We start from the raw sequence: 11,074 nt of genomic DNA on the forward strand, positions 1-11,074 counted from the left end.
AATTATTCGCAGAAGAGGGAAGGTTTTGCAGAACTGGCCTTGAGCCTGTCTAGTGGTGAACTCAAATAAGAGGAACAAGTTAATGTGAAGGAGGCAGAAATTATATACAGCATAGGTTGATAAAGTACAGATTGAAAAGATGTTAGAAAAAAAATTTATTTCAACTGGTGTAAATTTATATACCCTGTGATCTTACAGGATAACTTTCCTGGGATGAATGTAAGATTTACATAAACATAAAAGCAAGAAATAAAAAAATATATACTAATGTATGGCTGTAGTTCAAAATTTGACACTAAAAAAAGTATATGCTGCCAACATTAAAGACCATATAAATAACTATTAATTTTTTAATCTTAATTCTGTTGGAAGGTGTGCGCCCTTCATCCCTTGGTTGTTCAGCGCTGCCCTCAAGGATTCGCAACATGGCTTAACTGCCTCCCGGGGTACAGTATTCGACATGTATCCAGGCTGTATCAGATACGTATCCGTTTCGGAAACGGGAACAGATACAGGGATACATGTGCCCAAGGAGGGGCAAAGGAGTTTCCGGCTACTCTGCTTTTAATCTTAATTCTGTTGGAAGGTGTGCGCCCTTCGTCCCATTGGTTATTCAACGCTGCCCTCAAGGATTCGCAACATGGCTTAACTGCCTCCCGTAGTCTGTTCATCTCTGGCGTTTGTATTGGGCATTAACAGGTCAATCTTTTGGCGCAACGGCAAACCTTGGCTAACAAATGGTATCAGAGCTCTAGTCATGGGTTTGAATCCCTTGGTCGCACTAGGGGGGAGGTGGTTGTTGTTGGAAGGTGTGCACCCTTCATCCCCGTGGTTGTTCAGCACCACCCTCAGGGATTCACGACATGGCTTAACTGCCTCCTGTGGAACCTTCCTCAAAAGTGTGTTGCCCTTTCTGCTGAGTGGAGGCGTCTTTGCCTTTATATGTGGCAGTAAATGCTTGTTCCAAACTGACCATGTCACTGTTGCTACCAAACTGTTGTTTCCATCTATCCTGCTGCAGAAGCTTGTTGCAAAGATCAAGAAACTTCAAATCAACACTAGCAGAAGAAATATTGAGCGTGTCAATGAAACGCTCGTAGGATCAAGGCAAGTTTTTCAACATGATCAATATCGTATCCTCTTCCTCCATTTTGCGGCCAATTGCCTCCAGCTAGTCATGGATGTCCTTGATCTTCGTAAGATGTGCCTAGAGAGACATCTTCTCATCCATCATCATAGAAAACAGCATGTTCTTCAGAAAGAACACTCGACTCTTGTCGGATGTTTCATGCAGATCCTTCAAACGATCCCAAATCTCCTTAGTTGTTATGCTCAATGACAGACAATTAGATGAGAATGATAGCCTCCCAATTTCGCCCATCAAATTTGTCCTGATCTATACCCGAAGCTACAAGACAAGTAGTTATACCCAAAACAATTGGATCGAGGCACTGGTACTCAAAAATCGAGAGCATCATTTGCTTCCAAGTATTGTAGTTCTGGTCGTTGAACTTTTGACTGCCCTCCAACATGATGTTGGTCAAAAATGCCATCACGGAAACAAAGATCAACACTAGTCAACCTTGTGAAGGCACAAAAAACAGGCCAAAGTTGTTGATCAGCTGACACAATTCCCAAAACACGCTAAAAACCCTAGTACAAAACCCAATGTTGGTTCATATCCCAATGCATGAATTTCAAGGTTTGCTGAAAACCCCAAAAAATTTCGTTGAAAACACAAATAGTTTTTTTACAAAAAAAATATAAAAACCCACGAATCTGTTTCCAATTTTGGATCAAAAAATTCTAGACGATTTTGTCAAAAATCATGAAAAAAATCTGTAGAAACCAAAACCCTAAGCGGACTCTACAAAAATACCCAATTTTTTTGTGCAAAATCATGGGAAAACACGAAAAACCCTACTTTGCGACTAGAAAAAAACACAGAGAACGCAAGAACGCAGAGGAAACCAGTGTTGCGGTCGCTCAGTAAAATATCATGAGCGCAAAACAAAAATCGCGCAAAATATATCTGTTTAGGCAAGTGCAGAAAAATCCAAAAAAAAAAAATTGATGAAAGCCATCGCAAGTTGCAAAAGATAGAATCGCCCCAAAATTAAAAAAAACATTGCCGCTAAAAATCGGCGCAAAAAATGCATGTCATGCGATTTGAAGTCGCGACTTTGTCTGCCGAGAGAAAAAACCAGAAAGGCCTATTGACTTGGTGGTCAACGCCTCCTTGGGGACCCATGACATAGCTTAACCGCCTCTTGTGGGTCGGGTTAAATCTAGCATTTGTATCGGCGTTGATGGTTTGAGCTTTTGGCCTAATAGCAAAAGATTCCAATAATTGGTATCAAAGCCTTGGGTCACGGGTTTGAGTCTCCCTTCAGTGAGTGTTGAAGGATCAATCGGTGCTAAGGGGGAAATTGTTGACTTGGTGGTCAGCACCTCCTTGAGGACTCATGACATGGCTTAACCACCTCTTGTGGGTCGGGTTAAATTTGCCATTTGTATTGGGCGTTGATAGTATGAGCTTCTGGCGTAACGGCAAACAATTCCAACAAGGCCACACAAAAAAGAAATACACCTAGTTCTGCCACCCAAACAAAAACCACAAACCTGCAGAAAAATCAAAACACGATCTGCAAATCGTGAGCAAAAAAAACACTTCAGGAACACACGCGAACCCTCGAAAAACTTCAAAGACGAACCAGATCATGAACCTTAGACGTGATTTCTCTCCAATTCAAAGTTTTTTTCATAAAAAAAACTCTTAAAAAAATTCTAGAAATTATATCCAGGTAGAAGGGCACAAAAGAACTTTTAATGGCTCATTACCCACTCTGATACCATAAAAAATTAATTCCTCAAAAAATCAATGTTAACAAAGGAGACGATGGCTCCTTAAATAGAGATTACAAGATGGTATTTCTAATGGAAACTAACCATTAACAACAGACTCTAAAAATAGAGACTCTAAATAGAATTGAAGATGACTACGAGACTCTAAACAGAACTTAAGATGACAACTAAAATGACCATTATAGAATAAATATAATATTATTTTAATATGAAACCTTTAGACACAAAATTAGCGATAGGGAGATAGGGTCATAGATTAAAGATTGAGTTACCGGGTTCGGCCCCCTAGACTCCTGGTGCTGGTCCTGTCCAGTCCTGGTTCGGGGTTCGGGTCCGGTTTGCCTGTGGTTCGGACAGGGTTCGTGATTCACAGGCCTGGTTCGAACCAGGCCTAACCCAAGAGGACCCAGGTCATACCCAGGGGTCTGACAGCCCAAAAATGGATTTTTTTTTGCAAAATTTAAATTTTTTTTAATTCCACCACATAAAAAATTAAAATGACCCTAAAAATGAGTTTTAAAACATTAACTTGGCTCATTTCACACAAGCAACATGACTACAAGCAAGGGGAAACAAAGATGTGGGATATGGAGCCAAAACATACTGATTTCGATGATTTCACTTCTCAGCTTGTTGCATTTGATGACTCAGATAGCGAGCAAACTTAAAGTGCAAGTGCAAGTGTAAGTGGCATTGGCATTGGCATTGATTCATCTAATGTCAATGTCAATGATGAGGAGGAGGAGAATGAGGATGACGAATTAGAGAATCCATTTGATGATCAAACTTTAAATTGTTGAAAGTTGAAACAATGATACTTGAATATTTTATCGTTTTGATATTAAACTTGATGTATATGATGCTGTTATGGTATGATCATGATGCTATGATTACAAGTTTATGTTGGTTTTGTTGTTTATATGATGCTATGTGACATGTTAATCTTAATTCATGCTTATAGGCTGCATATATATGTTTTTGTACTAACAAACCCAAACGAACCCAAACCCCTTTTCAAAATTTTGCCGTACCGGTGCCCAAACCCGAACCTACAACCTAGATTTAAGAAACAATGCACAAATTTTGTGCTTTGGGGTCAAAGAAGGTTCGGCTCCTCTTTTAATATTAAATATTTAGATTTAATTTTTAAGTTTTGCTTTTATTTTATAACTTTGTTTTTAAAATCAAATTTAATAACTTTTTATTTTATGTTTTAAATCATGTAGAATTGTTATTTAATTTGCTTTTTATTAAATATATTAAAATTTAATATTTTAAATATTTAAGTTATAAAGATGGTGAAAGGAGTTGAGAAAATGTAATGGTAGAAGAGCAAGCAAAGAATATGGAGGCCAATTTCTATCTATGGCTGAATAAACACCAAGCCAAATTCAAAGGCAAAATTACCAATGAAAGACTGAGAAATGTCTTCGCAAGACACTGCCCAGTGATGTTGCAAGCAATTAAAATATTGCTTGGGGATGAGTTTATAAATTGGGATTATAAATATCAAATGAATGTGGACATTGCATTAATGTTTTTCGCCCACTTGCTAGCGCTAGCTAGCAAAGAGGAAGCAAAGAGTGATGGAATTGTGTGTTCGAGCTTATTGGTGGGCTCGAATGGAGGACTTCATGGCAAAGGTGGAGATGGGGGCAAGCTTTAAGGCACAAAAGGGTTGTTGGCCACGACTTTATTACTAGTTTAATGATCCTTTGAAGCCATTCATAATTTGGGGAACAAGCTTTGATGAAAATCATTGCAAAGGACAAGCGATGGGATGCCTTGAAATAATATCAAACGAATGTGGACATTGCATTAATGTTTTTCACCCACTTGCTAGCGCTAGCTAGCAAAGAGGAATTAAAGAGTGATGGAATTGTGTGTTCGAGCTTATTGGTGGGCTCGAATGGAGGACTTCCTTGCAAAGGTGGAGATGGGGGCAAGCTTTAAGGCACAGGAGTGTTGTTGGCCACGACTTTATTACTAGTTTAATGATCCTTTGAAGCCATTCATAATTTGGGGAACAAGCTTTGATGAAAATCATTGCAAAGGACAAGCGATGGGATGCCTTGAAATTGTTAAAGAAATGCTAAAAGAGCTGAAGCTACCAGAGGATCCAAGAATGGAAGAAGAGGCTAGCACAAATATAAGGAGGTAATGTTGTTGTGGGGAAAACATTTTTGGATACATATAAATTTGTTTGATGCTTCAACGTATATAAAGTAACTGGACAAAGCCCATATGGGTTTCTGTATACTATGCAATTAGGTGGTAGTAGAGAAAATTCAAAAGCAATAATTATGTATAATTGTAGAAATGCCTCTATCTGTATATCGACAAAGCACAAATACGGTTTTTTGGCATTTTGTAGAGAGACAGTAGCAAAGTTGTTACAAAATCATGTATTTCAATGTAAACTCTTTCATGAATGAATACAATGGGTCCAAACCCCTAGCCTGGTATTTACATATCAAATATATATATATATATGTTTATTAATTATTTTTAAAACAAAAATAAAATTTAATATCTTTTTATTTTATGTTTTAAATCATATAGATTTTTTTTTTTGATACATGAACATGGCAAAGGGTGCCACTCCCATTACAACATCTATGCACACAACACCAAAAAATGTCATAGATTTAATTTCCCCACAATTACAAACCCATCAAAAGAATTAGACTAGCTAATTCATTATCACCATTGTCCAAAAAAGATTGCCAACATTTCAAATTTCACCCAACCCTTACCCATGACTAGCATGCCCAAATGCCTTGCCAACCATCAACATCTTTTGCTCCTTGTCCTCAATCGCTACAAGGCCCTTCTCATCCTTCACAAATCCCAAGCCCGTCTTTGCTTGAGCGTTTCGATAGTCCTCATCGAAAGTCATACCAAGGATTAAAAAAGGAACCTAGGAAGAATTGAATCTCTAGTAGATTCTCAAACAACCTCCACGAATGCTAAAACCACCCCCTCTCACCGCCATGTCCAAATACTACTCCATATCCCCCTCCACTTGGCTTTGACACACTTCACCAAGATTTTCCTGACCATTTCCTTCTCCTTGAACGTCATCACCCATGTCACAAAAACGGACACAGCGTATACATTTGTTTTATATTTGCCTTCAAACTCCAAGTAATCATCCCCCAACAGCATCTTCAAAGCCTACCACTCCATAGGGGATTAGCAATAAAAAATGTTGTGAAGCCTTCTGTAAGAAATCACTCCTCGAAAGGCAACTTGTCAAGCTTTAACCCTCAGTACGAAGGTTGCTTCCATGGTGCTCTATCTACCTGTCCATACCATGCAAAATGCAAGGGCCACATTTAATATAGCTTTCGCCAAGCGCAACAATGATTGGCACACTTGAGCTACCAACATCATCCTCCCTTCACTTTAAAAATGAACTCTTAGAAATGCCCAAAGAGCAAATTTCCAACCTTCATCATTTCTCCTTGGCTGCAGTTAATTCTAGCTCATGCCAAATGTCCTTCATGACCTATCCACCACCAAATTCGCCAATCTATCAGCCACCATATTTCCTTCTCTATAGATATGCGAAATTTGAAAATCCTCACATTCCTCCAAAGTTGCCAGATTGGATGAATATATTTACTCAACCTCAAATTTAGAATCTGCCTCTATCTAATTGCATTCACAATAATTTGAGAATCTCCTTCCACATGTATTCGACTTTAACCCAAATCTCAACATGAACTAAAAGCCAACCACATGGCTCGAAATCCTGAGTCAATCTCACTTAGCTTCTACAACTCAATTGCCAAAAATGCTTCCTATCCAATCTTTGACTACACATTCGGCCTCTAATGGTCCCAAGTTTCCCCATGCAACTCTATCCAATTCACTTTGACTCATCCTTGCTTCAACAAGGATCATTGCACCTCTGCCCTAAGGTTGGAAATCGGATTAATCCAAGAAACCTTCTTAACAAGGGTATTTAATTTTTGTTTTCATTAAAATATATTAAATTTTAATGTTTTGAATATTTAAGTTGTAAGATATTTATTATTTAATAAATTAAATTTTATATTTATTATTTATCTATTAACAATATTTAAATTAAACTAACCCGTTAATGGGTCTTGGAGGGTTAGTCCCCTTTCGGAACCAACAAAAGACGAGGTTAAATGGGAACCGCCAACAAAGGAGTGGATTAAAATTAATTTTGATGGGGCCTCTAGGGGGAATCCGGGTATCTCAGGAGTGGGAGTAGTTGCAAGAGATGATAAAGGGGTTATCCTATTCAAGGGGGCTCGACGACTATAGAATGGGACAAATAACGAAGCAGAAGCACAAGCGGCACTAATGGCTACGGAATTGGCCATAAACATGAAAGTGTCAAAATTACATTTGGAAGGGGATTCCCAAGTGGTTATCAACGCAATAGCAAAAGGTAACACCCCTTCATGGAAACTATCTCATTGGGTGGAGATAATACGCGAAAAACTCACCTCTTTTGAGGCTTTTCGGGTCTCCCATGTCAAGAGAAGTGCTAACGCGATGGCGGACCTCCTCTCAAATGTTGGATGTGATATGACATGCCAAGTGGCCAAGTGGTGGAAGGGTAATGGTAGTGTATGGAAGTGGTATTAATGCAGTTCGTGAAGCTCCAAACCAGTAAGCACGCTAGACGGCTCGCAAGGACGAGAAATCACTATCACTGGCATTATAATTAATGTGGCAGTTCAAAAGCACATTGTCTTGGTTCGAGACAATGGCGGTGGGCAGGAAATCTGCCGTGAAATCTCTTTCCATTTATTTCACAGATCATGCATTTATACCCAACCGCAAACGACGGCGGATTTATAACTAATTTGAAATTTGTGCAATGTATTCGCCAAAAACCGGATTAATGAAGGTTGTTTGTGTCTTTGCAGTTTAGTTTTTCTGGTTTAACAGGTTGCGAGCAGGTTCAATGGAGGCTAATTTCATGCTCCGAACAGAGAAGAAATTGGTCCCTTTCCTGGGAACGGTTTCGGACAAACGTTTGCAAGGTCCTTTCAAATACAAGGAAGATAAGTTGTGGAGTGCTGCTCGGTTAATGCTAGGGGAGGAATTGGTGCATATCCATTTCCAGTACAGAACAAATATGGAGGTCTACTCTTTGATAATGGCCTGGGCGTGTGAATTCGAGCCCGAAGTGGAGAAAGTCAAGCTAACAATGAAAAAGCTTATTGATGGGGATTACTTAATTAATCTTGATTCCATCCTGGAATGGGTGATCCCCCAGACAGGAATTCGCATCCGGGAAGGAGAAGCAGAGGAGGAGATATTACCATTTGTTAGGGGACCAAAGAGTCGTTTAAAGGAGCAATGCAGGGAACGAGCTCGCATTGGCTGGGAAGCCATGAAGCTCTGCGTCAAGTTGATACGAACAGACGAGGTTCTTAAGGCACTTAAGGTGGTGGTGCGCATGGAGGTGGGAAGAGAGCTCCGAGACCGATTCGAGGAGGGGAGACCAGTATAGTTCCTAGCTAGCCTGGAAGGTGACCCAGACTTTGAGAACTTGGACTGTATTCCGAAGATGAAGTCTGAAGCGGCCAAAGGGAAAGCTTGGACGGATATCGATGATGAGGAGAGGAAGATGCCGAACCAGAGCAACTCGGATTGAGCGGTCACGGTGCAAAAATCTGTGTTTTTTGCTTTCTGCCTTCGTTGGTTTTTAAAACAAAAACTTTTATGGATTACTGTAATATTTCGTGCATGAATGCACAGTACTGTGTTACTTCTTTTTCTATTTTAGTTGGAACTCTGCATAGTAGGTTTGAACTGAATTTGGGCTGATGTTGAAATCCGTTTGGCCCTTGTAGATTGTAGCTATTTTCTTGAAAATCAATATATCCAAAATTACCGATTAAAAAAAATATATTTAAATTAAACTTAAAAATATTATAATAAAAATGTATTTTGAAATTCATTATACTGTGATCAAATTTAACATAATATTATTTTATTTTTATGGATTTATTGTTATATTAAAAAAATAAAATTTATAAATAACTAATTTAATGGTGATTTTTTTTCCAATTTTTTGTTGGCACTGACTGAACTCCATCTAAATTTTATTCTTGTGGAACACGAATTTGAACTTGAACCTCGTGACATAGGTTCTATCAATCAATACCAATAATCAACTTGAATAAGCCACTATAAGAAAAGCTGCAAATTGTAATAGTGGCAAGCAATTAAAATGAAGGTTGGTTTTTAGGTCGCACCTAGGTATATCAGACCCTTGGGTAAGACCACGATGGAGTTTCTATTTACATAATGATAACATATTGTTTAAACTTTGCACTCACAGGTTTTAAGCGCTAAGAGTAAACCAAGACCTGATCATATGTCATAAAACTCGTTTAGTAATTTTAGGGCAAAGAGTTTTTAAAAAATAACAAGATAAAGTCGAGAAACAAAATTCTATAAATGTGTACCAGCGGAATGTCAACGAAAAAAGAATGTATATCAGTTTCTACAAAATGCAGACTCTCTAAACAATAGCATCCAATTCAGCATTCTAATCACTGAAACCCTAGAATTATAACGCCATAAGATTTTGCAACAATCCATAAAATTAAGAAATTGTACGTATGCTTTCCTTGAGCAAGTATCCACCAGCATTAGGAACCCAACAATAAACCAATATATATAGTTAAACCCTAGTTACAAACTCGTGAATGTAACCCTAAAACCTTTTTTAAAGAATTGTCTGCATAAAGTGTACAAAACAACTCATAAATGTACCTACAAACTACAATGAAATGAAACTGCAGTAAGCCAAACGTTTAAGAAGAAAAAAAATATATAATTATACTTACACGCGCTCCAGTAGATTGAGCTGGGAGTTTATATTGAAAGATGAAACGGTGCAATGGAGCTGATGAAGAATACCCAGTGATTTTTGAATAGATTTCGAAACAGGGTCTACTGTGTGCTTTAAATCTATAGGAGTGCCGCCATTTCCCGCAGACCCGCCGGGATTTTGAGAATCCATGATTTCGAACCCGCGCCCGTCTGCGCGTCTCAAATGTTTTTATATGCCTGTAAAAAAACCTTTAAAATGCTTAATAATTAAAATATTAATAAAAATACGTATCAATTACGAACCTTATTCCATTAAATAAGCTTATTCAAAAAAAGATTCGAGACAAATAAAGAATTCACATTCTGCAAGACGAAAATGAAAATTGAAGCAAAAGTCATAGCAAAACGGTATTGGGAAGGCACATCATTCAATCTTTTTTGGTAAGCCAAATAAGTCTCTTTAAGTTGACATGTAAATTTGTTTTGTAAAAATAATTTTAAAAATAGTTATTATCAATTTGCTTGGTTGAGAAGTTTACTATTTTTGAGCTTTCGAATCATTTAAGAAATATAATAATATTTTTATTATATATTGATGTATGTTTTTAATTTATTATAGTTATTTTATTATAATTTATTGTATTGACACCCCCATTCAGTAATTTGACACAAATTGATTGATAGTTTTGCGGTAAAACCCTATTTATATGCTTGCAAACCTATATTACTATATTGTTGCTCCTCTTTAAAACAAACTCCATCTGACTTTGTAAAAGAATAGGGTAGGAAGTTTGGAAGACTAATGCCTTGAGATTTATCCAATACTTTTACTTCTTCAACCGAAAAATAATTTGGGGTTGCCTCAATTGTACTTGATAGATCATTTAAATAGCACTTGAACATCTTATGGGGGTAGGCAATATGGTGCATCTGAGGGTCATCAAGAAATAGTTCAATATCCTTTTGTCTAAGAAGCTTGTGCAACGTACCTTTGATAGAATATATATCTCATGAACTCTATCATGGCTTCTATAATGTTGGAGACATCACAAGGCAAAACATTGAGTTCTGACTACCTCTTAAAGAATGAACCATTAAAAAAAATTGATTATTTTAAAAAGCATTTATTGATTCTTGTTACTTGAGTCCACATAAGCTTTTTGGGTAATATAGGTGTTTTAATCAATCTTGTCAATTTTAGAAAGGTTGGGATCTCTCATCAATAGTTCATACTAATTTTTTCCTAGCTTGAGAATTAGGTTCATTCCTGACCTTTCTTTTAACACTAGTCTCATTAATCTTTAAAAAAAAAATTACTTTGCCAAAGCTTGTCTAGATAATCTGCATATTACTTTTGGTCCAACAATTTGAGTTAGTT

At 37.4% G+C, this 11,074-nt stretch overlaps 1 protein-coding gene across 1 annotated transcript in view; it reads right to left on the bottom strand.

The window, feature by feature from the left end:
- The window catches only part of LOC131067394 (mediator of RNA polymerase II transcription subunit 10b), a 41,437-nt gene extending 31,304 nt beyond the window's left edge, over positions 1-10,133 (bottom strand). Inside the window, exons 1-2 of the mRNA XM_058002370.2 lie at positions 10,000-10,133; positions 9,711-9,906 (exon numbers count right to left, since the gene is read on the bottom strand). Coding sequence (XP_057858353.2) covers positions 9,711-9,886 — 176 coding nt within the window. The 5' untranslated portion in view covers positions 9,887-9,906; positions 10,000-10,133. The remainder of the gene's footprint in view (positions 1-9,710; positions 9,907-9,999) is intronic.
- Positions 10,134-11,074: the final 941 nt, after the last annotated feature.

The sequence above is a fragment of the Cryptomeria japonica genome, chromosome 5 (genome assembly GCF_030272615.1).
Source record: "Cryptomeria japonica chromosome 5, Sugi_1.0, whole genome shotgun sequence".
Lineage (NCBI taxonomy): Eukaryota > Viridiplantae > Streptophyta > Pinopsida > Cupressales > Cupressaceae > Cryptomeria > Cryptomeria japonica.